Below are 16847 nucleotides of genomic sequence, written 5' to 3' on the forward strand. Positions count from 1 at the left end.
AGTAATATAATAGCTTAAGGAAAGGTAAGCTCCGTGGACGTGATGCTAGTACAGCTAGCTGTACAGAGATATGTTGCATCTGCGATGAAAAAAAGTTGTCACTGGTGCTGAATTATTGTGTGAAGGCATAGACATAATATAAGAGTAGACCCCGCATTGGCTGCTCCAAGCGCAGGAAATACGGCGGCCATCTTGTAGCGGTATACCCTCCTACTTTGCTCAATCTAAACAGCAGAAGATGCCTCAGCACTGAGGGATATTGTTGTTCTGATCGATGGACTATTGATGTGAGGGCTCCACAGACAACATTTCACAAGTAAGATGGACATATTATTGTCTATATATTGTGATTAGACTATTACTTTACTGTATTTATGTCCACCGGCGAGATACCAGCTAATATTAGCTACAGTGCTTGGTGTAATACGGGTTCAGCACCGCTATGAAGGCTAACTGAGATTCCGTAAATCTAAAAAAATGTATTATTTTCTAACATTGATTTAGATTATCTGACACAAGAGCCAATATTAGAAATGAAACAATATAACGCATATTATAAAACTTATATTATGTGTTATAACATTCACCAGCACAGGTGGTAAAGACTATTATTTATATGTAATTCTTTCACTAGTAAGATACATCCCAAATCTTCTGTTTTTGTTTGGAAAGTTTCCTAAAGACACGATGTGAGGAAGAAGAGAGAGATATCTTTAAAGAGAGACGGATTCACTGCAGCACGAATTAATCTCACATCGGATTTTGGACACAATCTCAGCTGCTGAATCTCTCTGAAGCTAGAACTCGTCGGCTGAAAAACACACACGCACACACACACACATATATATATACATATACATACATACCTATAACATGTATCCAATATATATTATTCAGTATTAATCATTATTTATTTGTGCCATTATTAATCATTATTTATTTGTGTTTGTATAGTTATATATTTATATAACTATCAACAATATTGATATTGCTAAATAATTTATTAAATTATGAACGGCTGTGTGCTTTTTAATATTCTCATCATACATCAATGTCAGAATATTCCATTCCTATTCTATTGTTATAGCCACTAAGCATATTTAAATATGCTGAACTATGTATTAAAATCATACTTAAAAAAATACAATTGTTTATAAATGTAGCTTTGATAGAAATATGTTAATATTTTTTATATGTTTTTAATATGCATCCATTTTTAATATGTATATTTTTAAACCCTAATATGGTTTCCAGTAACAAAAAAGCGTGTTATGATCGATTAAATGTGGTGATACGTCATTGTGCCTGCTAAACACATAAGCTGAGTGGAGTGGTGTACCGCTCCAAGATGGCCGCCCTAAATCTCGTCAGCGACAATAGGCGAGAGCGGTCCATGAGTCGTCTATCCTTATATTATGTCTATGTGTGGAGGTGTTGACTGTGGTGTCGCATATATGGGACAACGCTGTGACCAAAGTGCAATATAGTGATATGACATTCAGGAACGATCCGATTCTTCTGAACGGATCTTTACTGATTAAATTTATTTCAGCTCTAAGTATTTAATATCTAGGTGTTTTATGGGAATGTGGATCTTTCAGATCAATTTGAGAAGCAATTTTGATAGGTAAAACTTAATTTTTTTGTTTCACATAGCGTGGGGTGCTAGTCTTGACTTGGTCTTGGGTAGGTGGTCTTGACTACAACACTGCTATCCTTGGTTGCATGTCCTCCCCCACCCACCTTCTTTTCATCCCTTATCTGTTGGATTTCTTTAAAAATAAATGCCACTAGAGGCAAAAAAGTGAAGTTCATGCTGTTAGGACAGGAGACGAGATGTTTCCATCCTTGAAATTATGATGCATAGAATCACATATTTAAGTCTAAACTGTGTTACAGAGTAAACACAATAAAAACATGCTTTATCTGTGGCATTGTTCATTAAAATGGCAAATTTCTAATGTATTAAAATTAAATACCATCGGTTCACTTAATGATATTGTATTAGCGATTCAGCAAGTACTTTTACTTTTAATATTTTACTATTTTTAAAAGCCAGTACTTTTTTGCTTTTACTTAAGTACAAATGTTAATGTGGTAGTTTTACTTTTACTTGAGTATATTTTTGTCTATGTGTTTGTACTTTTACTCAATTAAATTTTATTGAGTACTTTCTCCACAACTGTTGTACTGTTTATCATTTATCATGAAAAACTTTAGTCATGATAACAATTTCGATTTATGAATTAAAATTAATGTTTAAATAGCCCCCAAAAACATTTGTACTGTCGGTATTGTTCATCAACAAATATCAATAAATTTGAAAATATGATTAAATCCAGCTAGCGTGTCCAGTCTAGTGATAGAAATAATTCTTGATGTGACTGGTGTCTTAAAGAATTATGTTTTTACATTCATGCTGTTATTTAAAAAAATAAATAATTACTATTGTCACGTTTATCATTATCATAGTAGTACCACAAAATATTGCAATAAAACTTTTAGCTCTCTATTATCCACCCGCACTCTGATCTGCACATCATGCTGCTCTGTTTTTAACTCCTGTTAATGTGTGTGTGTGTGTGTGTGTGTGTGTGTGTGTGCGTGTGTGCGTGCGTGTGTGTGTGTGTGTGTGTGTGTGTGCGTGTGTGTGTGTGTGTGCGTGCGTGCAGAGCCCTTTTCATGGAGCCCACCCTGCTGATGCTGGATGAGCCCACCAACCACCTGGACCTGAACGCTGTCATCTGGCTGAACAAGTACTGAAGCTTTCATTCATATCAGATAATAACACTCAGACTATCGACAGGAAGCAAAAATCTTCATACCCCTTCAACAAGCACTAATTTTTAGAGTTTTTTTATGTCATAGCAGTGACGTGGAAGAATAGGGAATATGCACTCAAATGGAAGACCGACTCCCTACTAGGGAGTCGGTCTTCCACACACACTCTATACTTTTGGGAGAAAAAATGGAAAGCTCTCTATCTTTTCTTGTTTTTGTCCCCCAAAACATCTGGAGTGTGATGTGCCTTTAAATGACGCCCCCTGGTGTGTATACTTGATTGAATAAGTGACTGAACATCTCTGTTGAAGTGCTGTCACAGGTTCTCAAATCAGTATATTTTTGTACTTTGACTAGGTCATTTAATTAATTTGGACCATTCCATTGGACCTCTGCCTGTACATTTTTGGTGGGTCAAACATGTAAAACAACTTTAAATTGCTCAGTCATTAAATGTCAGAAGCTCAGACGGTGTTTATATTTTTGCTTGCCGCTTGCTGTTTGGGGATTATTAATTTAGATTTAAATCCTAACAACACAATAAATCAAAATTTCCTCTGAGGAAATAGGGCAAAAAAAATTTCTGTATAACTGATCTACTGTTATACAGTAGATAAATATGCAAAAATGTTTTGCATATTTAGTTCTGATTAGCTTCCCACTGTGATAATGTTTTTTTCTATGACTTTTTGTGCTCTGAATGGTATGAAAACTTTAGATTTTTTCCCCTGCAAATCAACTTACAGCTACCTTCAAAGCTGGAAGAAGACTCTCCTCATCGTGTCCCATGACCAAAGTTTTCTCGACGATGTGTGTACTGATATCATCCACCTAGACAACCAAAAACTCTACTATTATAGAGGAAACTATTGTAAGTATCACGCAAGCTTTCTGCTATATTAGTTTCTTGTTTTTATCTGAAAGCTCCTGAATGTACTGAGTAGTTTGTACAGTGCTGGAACATTTTAGTGCTGCTCCTTCATTGTCATTGAATGCTGTGATAAACTGATGTTCTAGAAGAGAAAGAGCTGCTGTAGGACTGCAGTACTCTGGTGATAACATACAGAAATGGACAAAATGTTTGGAAAACCAGAGAAGGTTGTTGGTAGGGGTGTTGAGTAAATTTCATTAAATGAACACCTGGCAAAGAATACGTCCCTCAAATATTTGATTCCCTCTGTGTTTTAAGTGACCTTCAAGAAAATGTACGTGCAGAAGCAGAAGGAGCTGCAGAAGCAGTATGACAAACAGGAGAAGAAACTCAAAGAGCTGAAGGCTGGAGGCAAGTCCACCAAGCAGGCTGTGAGTATGGCTGTCTTCCCACACTGTAACACAAAATCACGTCTGTAGGTGTGGTGCAAATGACAACAAATTTGAATCTCCAGTGATTTCCTCACCACACAGTAAACAGTTAGTGCATTGCAATATAACGCAATGGAGGAACACAAGATAGCTTAACCAAATGTACTTACTAAAGGTTTTTCTCAGGTCACTACCCGTGATAGTATTGTCTGACCTGTTGATAACGATTTTGGCTGATACGTTTTAAATCTGTCTGAAGCATTGATAAATATATTGACAAAGTGGCTAAGTTGACAACATTTGGGTGATTATTGTTAACCACGCTCATTCAGAGTGATTTCAATGTTTCAGGAGAAACAGACTAAGGAGGCCCTGACCAGGAAGCAGCAAAAGGGCAAAAAGAAGGGACCTCAGGAGGAGGAGAGCCTGGAGGCTCCAGAGCTGCTCAAGAGGCCAAAGGAGTACACTGTGAAGTTCACCTTCCCCAACCCTCCTCCACTCTCGCCACCCATCCTGGGCCTCCACAGTAAGATCTGCTGTGACCCGCACACTTCTCCACATCCAGCTGGAGTCTGCAGTTTGGATAAAATACAGATGTGTATCCAGCAAACATGAAGTTATTGTACTAATCATGAGCTGCTAGGAGAATATCAAAGGGCTATATCCTTTACAAAAAAATACAATGATTTCATGATATCAACATCAGGGTTTCCCCCAGAAAACTTGCTAAGCCCGGTGGTCGGGGCGTCGAGGCGGTCCACCGTGTTTTTGTATTAAAAGATACTAAGTTGACAGGAAATGTAAAAGTATTACTGTGTAATTATATGTTACGGGAAAAGATCTCCAAGTGACATGCTATTTAAACCCACAACTAGTCTAAAAACAACAGATTTGCACTTCTGTTTAATCCAAATTAAGTCAGCGGCTCCATCAGGCCCCCAGGGCTTCAGGGGCCCCATAAACGCTAATATTTTAAAACAGACCACAGATACATAAATGTAACACTTGTTTATTGAGATTATCAATGCTGTTAAATGTTATTCAATTGTTTAGGCATACATAAATTAAATTATTTTAAATTGTTTAACATTTAAATACAAGATTTTAAGGAGCTGACAAGTTTTCTTTGTAAAACTTCAAAGAACAATATTCATAGTTAGATTGTTTTGTTACCATAGCAACAATCTGATGCTGTGAGTTTAATCTTTGAATTTACAAATATAAATTGGTAAGCTGCGATTATAACTTATTGCTTTTTAGTCTGGCCACTAAATCGAACACAGAAGCTGTTAGAGGTGCTGATATTTTTAGCAGCAAGAGGGGCCCCAAGTCAAATTCTGCTCCAGGCCTCAAACAGCCTTGGACCAGCCCTGCATGATGAGGTAAGCTGCTGCACTGCGCAGAGATGCGCAACAAACGGGAGATTTAATTTAATGCTGCTAATGTGGCTTTAGTAGCTCTTCCATTTCATGTCTGTTGAGTTTTTAATCGTCACAGAAACTATTTTGGTTGGTCAAGTTTATGGGACGAGTTTCTCAGATCTCCGTGTGCCCGCGCGTATTAACTCCAAGTAGACAACGCATTTGATATGGTTTTATGCATCGTGTAGCCAGAAAAATAATACTAAAAATAATAATAAAATAATATAAAATCAGTGTGATGCATGACTCCGAAGAGAGTGCGAAAGCTCCTCACCGGGCTGAACCTGCATGATGAGGTTAGCGCTGCTCATTATCCACAAGCGTCCTGGCCAACCGGGCCCACAGACATAAACTTTACAGGGAAGACGGAACCACACGCTGGGCAGCTTGTTGAGATGTAAACACCGCATATAATTGTTCGTTCACAAAGATAAATCATTCTCACCACTCCACAACACTCCTCTGAATTTGCTACAACTTATTCTTGCGGTTCACATGGAGCTGCGCAACCGGAGCTAACGCTGCGGGTTTTAAACTCTTACCTAGAGTTCTCCAAAGGATCATAATTCCTCACAATAAGTTGATGTAAATATCCATACAGGTCAGCCTGTGTCCAGTTTGAGTGAAAGGAGGCGCGCTCGATCCGCGCTGAGGTAAAGCGCAGAGGCGCCAGCTGTGTGATTGGTCCGCACGCTGTCGGGTTTAAATGCATAAACTATAAAACTATCTATTATAAACCTATCCTTTAGGAATAAATCTGCTCTGCTAGTGAAATGCTAAGAGCAAAAGAGACGCTTGCAGCCCGGTTTTAAAACCTAATGTTTTTTTTCCTAGAAACGTAAAGAAGCAACGCTTAGCCTGGCGGCGGGGCTAGTAAAGCATGGCGGGCCGCCAGGCTTATAATACACTGGGGGAAACCCTGAACATACAAATTTTAATCGAAATGATCAATCGGGTCCAATTTCTTTTAATTAAAAGAAGACACTATTACATTTATACTGCTAAAGTAATATTGATTAAAATCAATATAATGTCTGACATTGTTATTAATAAGAACACAGCACACTACTTCTTATTATTTTTTTACTGGAAACCTTATTCAGACAGCTATCAAAGTTATATGTACAAGAACATTTATTTTTAAAGTATTTTTGAATTGTATTGATAGATGGTTCAGCATATTTAAATATTCCTAGTGGGGAAAACAGAATATAATAGGAATAGAAGATTCCAATATTGATGTATAAGGATCAGAAGAATTTTATTGTCATTGTCAGAAAGACAACAAAATTGCAGTTCCAGTACAACCATCTATTACACAACAACAGGGGGGGAGTGAGAGAGGGGGGATAGTTGACTGAGGCCTTGCAGCCCGACAGGCGCCGCCTTGCAGATCAAATAGAAAAAACAAGGAAAACATCAGGTAAGGAGAGGGAAAAAACACAGCCTGTCTCAAACTCTGCTTTTTGCAGGGCAGTTTGAGATGCAGAAAAAAACCTCGGCACATAAGCACATATAAACACAAATAGACAAAACAAGCTGGGTACGAGGAGGAGGTGTGATGTGCATATGAGTCTCATGTGAGTTATGTGTGTGTCAGACCATGAACCCTAACTGAAGCATGTGATTGTCTGTGAGTATGATGTCAGAGTTCACCCCCAGCTTATCAGTTCAGGGTCCACAGATGTTCTCAGGGAGGGGAGGGGCAGCAGAACAGAGCCTCCTTTAGACATAACAACCAGGGGAGGATAGCTGGCCAGCGAAGGCCAGCCCAGGAAGCCAGATTCCAATAGCAGAAATTTGTTTAGGTCAGACTGACATCAGTTTACTTTGAAAGAATCTCGCTGGTGCTTCTCAATGGCAAATCCAAACAGCCAAATTTTAGGGTCTCTCGCCTGATCTGAGCGAACAACGTTCCCTAAGGTCACACCATACCCATTCTGAGTCCGAAATCTGCTGCCCGGCCACGGTCCTGTTCCGGGATTGCACCCAGTCTATGGTGAGCCATAGACTGAGCTGAGGCTCCTGTATCCTCTCAGTCTGAGTGTTGATCACTCTGCAGATCCCATCAACCGTACCCGGCAGCCTTGGGTACGGTTCTTCCAAAATTTCCAATAAGCCAGGTAGCCGCCAACTCCGATAAGCAGAAAACCTGTTATCAATCATGTACACATCTTCAACATCCTCGACTGACAGTGTCGTCAGACAAACTGTCTTCCACTTCCATCCAGAATCCATCGTGTACCCAGCGAAGAATGTTCTGTCAGAACACGAGGACACTGTCAGGACTCCCTTTACCCGGTTTCCCAGTGGAATTTTTTTTAAATCAATTACGTTGAGAGACCAGCTGACCAGATCCATAATTTGCAACTTCGGAAGCTACAAAGAAGACTCTAAAAATTCAGGACACAGACGTTGAGCAGGGAAGATAGGGAGGGCAGGGAGACAGAGAAAGTGCGTCGTCCTCCTTCAAAAGACAGAGCAGAAAAATGTATGATGAGCATTTTACAAAGAACACAGCCGTTCATACATATTTATATAAATATACAAAATGAGGGGTCTAGTATTTTATTATGTCTATGCTGCACTGTAGTCTACTCCCGGTCCGCTTGCATCCTCATATGCATTTGAACCGTGGCAGAGTTCACTTCAACTGAACCCAGGCTGAGATTTGAAGGCGGACCAGAGTTTGCTTTTTTGGTCTGCATTGGAGTTCGATTACACATTCACACCTCTCCAAACAAACTGGACCTTCTACTAGAGTTAGATTAAAGCAGCATGCCCCCTAGTGGAAAGACACAAAATTGTAAGGGTTTTGAAACCATTGTATTTTTTTAAAACATAAAAACATGACCTTTCAAAAACAATCAACCTTAACTAGGTCTAGTAGGACTTTATATTAGCTTTTTGTGGACATCTTAAGAATATTATTTTATGCTAAATATTTTTGAAACCTTGTGCTGGATTAAGGTTTAATCAGCAGAGTAACAAAAAAAATCATAAATCTACAAACCTTCTGTCAGGAATTTAAACATACATACAGAATAAGTTTATTTATGTGTACTTACATGTCATGTCTGTTGATATTTGTGTGACTAGTTTGTACTGTATACAGGTGTTGACTTTGGCTACGAGGGTCAGAAGGCTCTCTTCAAAAACGTGGACTTTGGCATTGACATGGACTCCAGGAGTGAGTATCCAAATCCTACAGTAGATGGTTAATACACATATTTAGATATCGGTGCTAATTATGTCTTCATTGAGCATTATAAAGACTGGGAACTTTGTATGAATTATCAGCTTTTCTTCTGTTATTTACTTTTCCCCACAATTCTCCATTAGTTTGCATCGTGGGACCCAATGGTGTTGGGAAGAGTACTCTGCTACTGCTGCTCACAGGAAAATTAAATCCTGTAAGACCACATACATGAAATTCCTCTTTTAAATTATACTCCTATATAACAGAAGATTTTTTCTTTTACAGATTAAGGGTGAAATGAGGAAGAATCACCGCTTGGTAAGTAACATAAATGCAAACACATAAAGGCCCGGTCCCAATACTCGCACTTCCACCCTTGTTCTGCCCAACATGAAGGTCCTTCAAATGCACTCATGTTGAAAGGTTTGAGTGCGCAGTGTGTCCCACATTCTCTCCATCCAGCCTTCCCCCCCCCCCTTTTGGGTCCTATTTCCACACATTTGTTAAGCCCGCATCTAGGCGGACTTCGGCAAAGTGGGTTACCCACAATTCATTCCTGCATGTGACGTTTTCAATTACAAGCAATTACATGGCAATTTGGTCATTATTAAAAATTCAAGAAAATAGTATGACAAGGCACACATTAGTAACAAAAACAAATTTGACATGATAAACTGAGCAGAAAAAAGAAGGGATAAAAAATAAGTTATCAACTGTGAGGAAAGTCAACAGAAAATGTTTCAAATGGTAGACGAATTTCAAAGCTTCAATGAAGCTATTAAAATAAAGATTGGGCTTTTGTATTGTTGTAGCATTTAAGCACTTTCCTAAATAAAATTATTTCACTTTGAAAATATAAAAAATTTAGGTGAATTTTAGAAAGCAGTATTTGTGAATAAAAGTTAGCTAGAGGATTAAATCATTGATATCATAATTTACCTTTTCATCCCGTTAGAAGACCAAATTTTATAATATTAAAACTTAAAAACAGAATAGATTTCTTGTACAAGATCCAGTTTTAAAAAATTTTCTAAAAACATTAATGAAGTTGCATCTGAAAAAAGATGTCTCAAAATCTTATTCACAAAACACACAGAAATTGATATTTATCTTGATTTTTTTTTTTTTTTTTGCGGAAAGTTATTACAGGGAAAACTTCATACATAATTATGAAATTAATTACATTTTTTGGTGGAAAGGCTTTTGGTTCTTATTTTCTTTAGAGATATCATCATGAATTTTAAACAATTGTTTTCTTCTCAGGGTAGAGGGGACAGACTTGATGTCCTTTTCTTTTAAAGAAGGACATTTTAGTTTCATTCTTTTTTAGTCTTTTTATTTTTCAAAATCAGGCTTTTTTTCTATTTAATATGTGCTGTATGTTTGTCCTTAACTTGATCTTTGTTAGCACATTAACTTCACTTTATATTTAACTTTTAGCTGCATAAAATAAATGGCTTTTTTTTGGTAACAACTGAATGTGTAATCAGGTCTTTAATTAAATCGCAGGAGGAATTGCCTTTAAAACTGTTAAATTGAATGTTAGTACATTTTGATGTGCATATTTTGACAAATCACCATACAAAAGCTGCCATATTTTCAAGATGGCAACTTTTTATTGTATGATGACTTGTAAGCTGTGTTTGTCCCAAACAAAAAAATAAAAAATAAAGTTTTCAAATGTAAAATATTGAACTATTTTTTGTTTCACCCAACATGTGTGAAAACATTGAATTTTGCTCTGTAATCTGTGTAGTCATAACAAAATGCCTAAACTGTGACCAGCCCACCATTCTGGATGTTGAAGTTGCAACGCAGAGGTGTACTGTTTCAATTCTAAAATGTTTGGATGTAATCTGCACATTCAAACTCTTATGTTCACTTTAATTGAGTGCATGCTTCATAGAGCGCTGTAGGGGTGCACTGTAAGTATTGGGACCGGGCCAATATGCACATTTAAGCTGGTAGGCGAGAGGAAGGAACCTTGTTCACAGGTCAAAGGTCCCTGGTCACCAGACACCAGTCCACTATGAGTTAACGCACATGTTTTGCTCTGTGGAAAGAACCAAGTTAACTCTGAAAAAAGAGGACATTTCTAGTCAACAACATGCAAGCTGCAAGAAAAATAAATCCCTAAACTGGAATTTTAAGCAGTAACCCTGGAGCTGTCAGTTAAAGCTTGGTGTAGTGAGGCAGATAAAAGAATATTTATTTGATGTATTGTTCTCAGCTTATTTTAAATGTCCTGAAGTATAAATGTTGTTGTTGGTGTTAATGTCCTTGCTTGTGTCCCACCTGCTGACCCCTTCCAACAGAAAGTGGGCTTCTTTAATCAGCAGTATGCTGATCAACTGAACATGGAGGAGACAGCAACAGAGTACCTAATGAGAAACTTCAACCTGCCCTACCAGGATAGCAGGAAGTGCCTGGGACGCTTTGGCCTTGAAAGTCATGCACACACCATTCAGATCTCCAAACTCTCTGGTATGGACCTAAGCAGCTGCCACATGGCCATTTGTTTCAAAGGAACCAATTTTAATCCCCTCTGCATTTCTCCCCAACAGGCGGCCAGAAAGCCAGAGTTGTGTTTTCAGAGTTGGCTTGTCGTCAGCCAGATGTGCTTATCTTGGTAAGAGCTGCTTCCTGTCTAGTCATCAAAGTATCATTAACATGTGGCCTAGTTCAAGCAGTGATGAGAGGAGAACTTAAAGTGAGAATCATGAGAATCTACTGAGTTATTAGATGAAATTCCACTCAGACGGTATTATGAGCCAAATTCACTTTGCTTCCAATACACTTAATAAGGATATTTATACAGTGAGGGTGCATAAAATGTAGCTGGCGGAGACTTGAACCTGTAAAACTTTATTATATTATGATAACAGAAAATCCACACAAAGTTCAGTCCTGGGTGTCCTGCCCCACCACTAGTGTATTTATTGTGTGTTATGTAACTTCATAAAGCGTATGATCATTTGAATCACACCTCCAGCCGATCTCACACCTATTCTTTTCATCCAGTCAGAGTATTGCTTGCAAATATTGCATTTACTTGGATAACTAACAGCCAATCATGACCAGAGAATCAAAACACTACACCAATTAGGAGATATTCCTAAACAAAATAGCAGCATTTAGGAAAACACTGGAAACTTAACATAACAAATACTTGAATTTTATAATTAAGAATTAACTGATGTACAAAAAATATTCATTTTAATTGCATGTTTTCTTTGCATTTTTAAGACTTTGTAGTTAACGTATTGTAAATGTCATCTAATAAACAATTGTCATATTTTCAATTTCTTGCCAACTTTTAACACAAAACCCCGGTGGAGCGCCCTACCAGAGTCAGCAGGTTTTCTGGGGAAAACCCTGCATGTGACCCCCGACCTCAGCAGATCACTTAGGATGATGTGGAAGGGGCTGTAGTCAGTGGTAGAAACTTGCCTTTATTTTGGGACATTTTGCATTTTTACTTGATGTCCCAAAGACATCCTTAGCCTCACCAGCTGAACTGATGGTGTTCACAACTGAGTTTGGATTTTTTTTTTTGGTTGTAGTTCTGAACGAAGTCAAATATTGTTTTTATTTTTTTTAGGATGAACCTACTAATAATTTGGACATTGAGTCAATAGACGCCTTATCAGAGGCCATCAATGAATACAAAGGAGGTGAGTAAAATTATTTTTTTATTTTAAAAGCTGTGAGGACCTGGGAAAGTAAGGAGTCTCTGCATGAGAGCAGCATTAGCTTATGCTGTGCCACATTGATGCAGAATTCATAGAGCAGGAACCCAAACCAGGCTGAGTGCATACAAATCAACATATTCTTAAGACGTCTGACATATCTGTTAAGTAGGGATGCTCCGATCAGGTTTTTTGCTGTCGATTCCGATACAGATCACCAATGAGGCCGATCTCTGCTGATCAGTGATCTTTGCCAATCACCTGGAATTACTGTTAATTTTTTGCTTTAGATATAAATGCTACTATGTGATCTGACAAAATAAAAAAAATTATCTGGCAATAAATTCACCTAATTTAGGCATAAAACATGCAAAATACATGCAGGCACAATACAGGAGTTATTCAGTCAAAAGGACAACTGAAAAACCGGCAATCAGTAAAATAATATTTAACAGTAAATTATACATGAGTCAAATAAATCTCAACACTGCCTATATCAAATAATGTCAAGTTAAAAAGGAAACATTCATTCAAAGTCAAACGCAGGCTGCATCAAAATAAACAATCCTTTCTGATAGCGTGGCTAGCTGATTAATGCTGGTTCTGATTGGTTAAGATAATCTGTGGGGGAAAAAATCAAGCTCCTCCTTCCTGAGCCACTATTGCCATCTGATTGGTTAAAAAGAACCGATCAGAGCCACGAGGGGGTTTTAGCACTGTCGATCAACCTATTGCACTAAATGTGCTTTTGGCATAAAAACAATTTACTGTTCCAGGAAAACCGTTTATCTGCTGAATTGGCCATGCTAACTAGCCTGAGCATCCATGGCAGCCTCTGCTGTGGTGAACCAGCTGTGGTGTAGCAGAGAGCAAGGGGAAGGGTGGGGGCAGCGCATACATGAGTGTGTTTGACAGCACCAACACCCTCCAACAGGCTCTGTTTGGTTGTTTCTGATGGAGCAGGACAATAGGGGGAAGGTAGAGAAGCTTCCCATTTTTTTTCCAGATTATCTGAATTACTCTGATCCTGTGAGCAGCTGTGATCATTGTGAGCCATGATGCGCGACTCATCACGGAGACTCGGTGCCAGCTGTGGGTGGTGGAGGACTGCACCATCAATCAGATCGAGGGAGACTTTGATGACTACAAGAGAGAAGTTTTGGAGGCCCTTGGAGAAATCATGGTCAATAAGGTCAATCCATGATCACTTCCAGGGGATACCCCAACTATGGATTATTTACAATCATATACATCGGAACATTTGGAATATCAGTCATTCCTCCTGCTTCACATAAGCAGGAAGATTAAATATCTTTAACTATGACCTGTCAAAACTTAATAAAAGAATCTTCCACTTGCATTTTTGTCGTTTTATTTATTTAAAAGTTGTGGACTCCAGTAGAATGTTCGGGCATGCAAGATATTTTACCATAGATATTTAAAATCTGTGGTAGATTTTAAACATTTTTCACAACTCTAGTGTTTTAAATAAGTCTTGTATATCTTCTTGACTTGATCTACTTTCTTGTCATCAGGCGTTATTTCTCCGTACCATTTATACCAGGGTTCACTAGGGCTGAGGAATGGTGGAGGTGATGTGAGCCCAACAGCATCATGAGTGTTGGAGTAATCTTCTCCTGAAAAATCCACATGTGGAATCTGAAAAGGAAGTAAACCTGAAAGGAGAAATATTTGGTTACGTTTTTCTTTTGTTTTCACATACTGAGTTTAAGTTTATTTTTTGGTAACTTATACTTTCTAATGAAATTTTAGTAGAAACGTAGCTTAAAAAGTTCTGTGTAAGAAAAAAAAGCAACTTAATTACAGTGGGTTAGCCAATGTTACTTATTGAAACCCTATTTTCTATAAATGCATAGAAAACTGTTTCTACTTGACTTTTATTTTGTGATTGAGGCTACTTCATGTAATCTGCAAACTGCTGAACTTGATATGTGAAGTTTTGCTGTCTGTAACCAAGAAAAACATTCATTCAAGTCTGTTTATTTATAAAACTGTTTCATAAGAAAATGAAAATTGATCCCATTTATAAACAGAAAAATATTGCCAAGTCGATATAAATATCAAAATATTGTCATTTTTAAGCGTTCTATTTGGAGCTGGGGTCTAACAGAAAAATCCCGTCGTGAACCTGTGAGAAAACCAGTGACTTCACTAGAGCAAAAAAATGCAACATTTCTGATATTATCGGCACCCTCCTGATCTCCACTGCGTAACAGATAAGATGACATGTTAAATTCTCAGCAATTCAATGCATTTGAAAAAGCGAGCCCAAATGGAGCCAGGGGTTCTGGTGAACTTAATGCAGAGTTCCAGAGAAGCAAAGAATTTCGTACCGTCATCTCTTGCTTTGTTGATAGCTTCATTCAGCTTTTTCTGTTGTTTCATACACACACCTGAGGAAAGGAGATCCACCAGAACAATCAATGGCTGCTACACTTCCTACATTAAAAGGTCAGACGATGCATTACCAGTCAGAGTGGGATCATAGACCATTCCAGTGTGTGGGCTGATAAACTGCTGGAGTAATTTCACATTCTACAAGCGAAGATAGCAGGAGTTATTCTGGTTCTGTTTGTGCTCCAACAGAAGTTATTTTCTTCAACAATGCTGGACTAATATTTCCATTGTAAAAAAAAAAAAAAAAGATATTTAACCAATAAGAATGCAGAGAATGTCATTTGAATTAGTTGAGATGAATACATTTGAAAACGTGAACTCCTCCTTCATAAGTGATCCAGCAAAGAAAAAACAGACTACAACCTGTGCTGGAATAACAATCATTCCCTGATCTTTGAAGATAACAGCCTCTGAATGTAGAACTGAAATATTTCACAGAACTTGTTCTAAAGTATCCACAACTGGTTCAGTCTAAAACCTGAGCTGGAAGCTTTGACACTGGGACATGAAAATGGATTTTCATATTACAATCGAAAATAAAACAGCAAAATGGGTTTTGAAATAGAAATAAAGGAAAAAAAATTATTTCAAACTGAAAATGTAGATTTGCTTTCACACAGATGCTCTGGTATTTACCAGTTGGTGCAACTCTAGAAAACCCCTACTGACCCCACTGGGGACAAGAGGGAGGGAGGGACAGACAGACAGACAGAAAACATGACATTTTGATCAAGTGACATTTTGATCAAGTCAAACCTTCATCTACCTGATGGTTGATGATAATGTTAGGATCTCTACAAATTGGACAGGGGTTCCCACATATCTTGTCTCCTCTCTGCAAAACAGAAACAGAGTTGTTATTTAAATAGCAGAGCATAAAGAAGTCAGTTCTGCAGAGAAGAAATAGTACAATGCAAGTCTTGCGTGTCTTCTGGGGCGGGATGCCTCCCTTATGGTTCCTCCTGTAGCCTGCCCACACCGCACTGCTGCCGTACCGCTCAACATACTCTGCCAAACACATGGAGCATAGTACAGCCAACAGCTGTAGCAAAGGCCAAAAATATAGAGTTCCCTGCTGGTTGTACCATATTCTGTGATCAATACGGTCACCGTATACTGTGACCGTAGGAGGCGCTGTTGCATTTAACACTGTGCTACGCCAAAACGTAAGCTTTGCAGAGGGAGAGGGCGAACAAAAGCAGAAGAAAAAATGTAGAAAAAAAGCATTAAAAAACCCCAAAATTAACATTTGACCACTAATATTATGACTTTTATATAATGTTCTACTTTCAGAAAAACAAAATAAATACTTGAATATTAGAGTTTTATTTTACTATAAGTTTATTCACACACACTCTCCCCCAGTCCCCTGCTTAAAATGAAACGATGCCTCCTACGGTCACAATATACGGTGATCGCATAATATGGTGTAACACCGGTACCTTCGCTGTCCAGGTAAACCCAGGGTCTTTGTTTGTACCGATCCGCAGTCTGTGCCGCATGGACCTCAGTCTCCTGCCAACATGCTGCTGAACTCGTGAACTGGTGTGTGAGGAGGTTCGGCTTCACCGCAGGCAGCCTCTGCAGGCAGGACTGAATGAGACAGAAATCACATCAGAAACGCGTCCATCTGACCCGCAGTGAAACCATCTTGACCATGTTGACGGAACACTAACGTATCATACCCGATATCGATGAAACTGGAATGAAGCTGAAATCACTTCACGAGAAAATATCCTGGATATGTTCAACACGTACGCGGCCATTTTGTCTTCACATGGGGTGAAAGGAGAAATGTCTCAAACTGAAAGTAGCTATATGTATATATTTAAAAAGAAAAAAAAGAACGTACATTAATCAACTCTATCACTCGTTAAACCAATTCAGCACATTATTTCTTCCGATTCTAATCGTGGAGTATCTGTAGCATAGACATAAGAATAGACGCCTCATGGACCGCTCTCGCCTATAGAGCTCTGGAGCTGACGTCACAGCATATGACATTGACGTCGCTCGGCGCCATTTTTGGTGTCCACA

The 16847-nt window shown here is 38.4% G+C and overlaps 2 protein-coding genes across 6 annotated transcripts in view; one reads left to right on the plus strand and one right to left on the minus strand.

Moving 5' to 3' along the window:
• abcf1 (ATP-binding cassette, sub-family F (GCN20), member 1) overlaps positions 1 to 13752 on the plus strand; it is a 31932-nt gene extending 18180 nt beyond the window's left edge. For 4 of the 5 annotated variants that reach the window (XM_008421191.3, XM_008421192.3, XM_008421193.3 and 1 more), the window contains 11 exons: positions 2673 to 2756; positions 3528 to 3652; positions 3971 to 4083; positions 4435 to 4609; positions 8620 to 8694; positions 8847 to 8917; positions 8989 to 9021; positions 11019 to 11187; positions 11268 to 11332; positions 12305 to 12377; positions 13430 to 13752. In XM_008421191.3, the coding sequence (XP_008419413.2) occupies positions 2673 to 2756; positions 3528 to 3652; positions 3971 to 4083; positions 4435 to 4609; positions 8620 to 8694; positions 8847 to 8917; positions 8989 to 9021; positions 11019 to 11187; positions 11268 to 11332; positions 12305 to 12377; positions 13430 to 13596 (1150 nt within the window). In that variant the 3' untranslated portion in view covers positions 13597 to 13752. Of the gene's footprint in view, positions 1 to 2672; positions 2757 to 3527; positions 3653 to 3970; positions 4084 to 4434; positions 4610 to 8619; positions 8695 to 8846; positions 8918 to 8988; positions 9022 to 11018; positions 11188 to 11267; positions 11333 to 12304; positions 12378 to 13398 lie in introns of all 5 variants that reach the window. The other variant, XM_008421194.3, reaches the window with a different exon arrangement.
• Positions 12379 to 16755, minus strand: mrps18b (mitochondrial ribosomal protein S18B). Its single transcript, XM_008421190.3, has 7 exons — positions 16496 to 16755; positions 16253 to 16403; positions 15721 to 15818; positions 15577 to 15645; positions 14882 to 14948; positions 14747 to 14806; positions 12379 to 14068 (listed from the first exon to the last, which is right to left on the minus strand). The coding sequence occupies exons 1-7, from the start codon at positions 16574 to 16576 to the stop codon at positions 13869 to 13871; spliced, it is 726 nt and encodes a 241-aa protein (XP_008419412.2). The 5' UTR covers positions 16577 to 16755; the 3' UTR covers positions 12379 to 13868.
• Positions 16756 to 16847: the final 92 nt, after the last annotated feature.

Source organism: Poecilia reticulata, chromosome 11 (genome assembly GCF_904066995.2).
Source record: "Poecilia reticulata chromosome 11, P_reticulata-male-v2, whole genome shotgun sequence".
Classification (NCBI taxonomy): domain Eukaryota; kingdom Metazoa; phylum Chordata; class Actinopteri; order Cyprinodontiformes; family Poeciliidae; genus Poecilia; species Poecilia reticulata.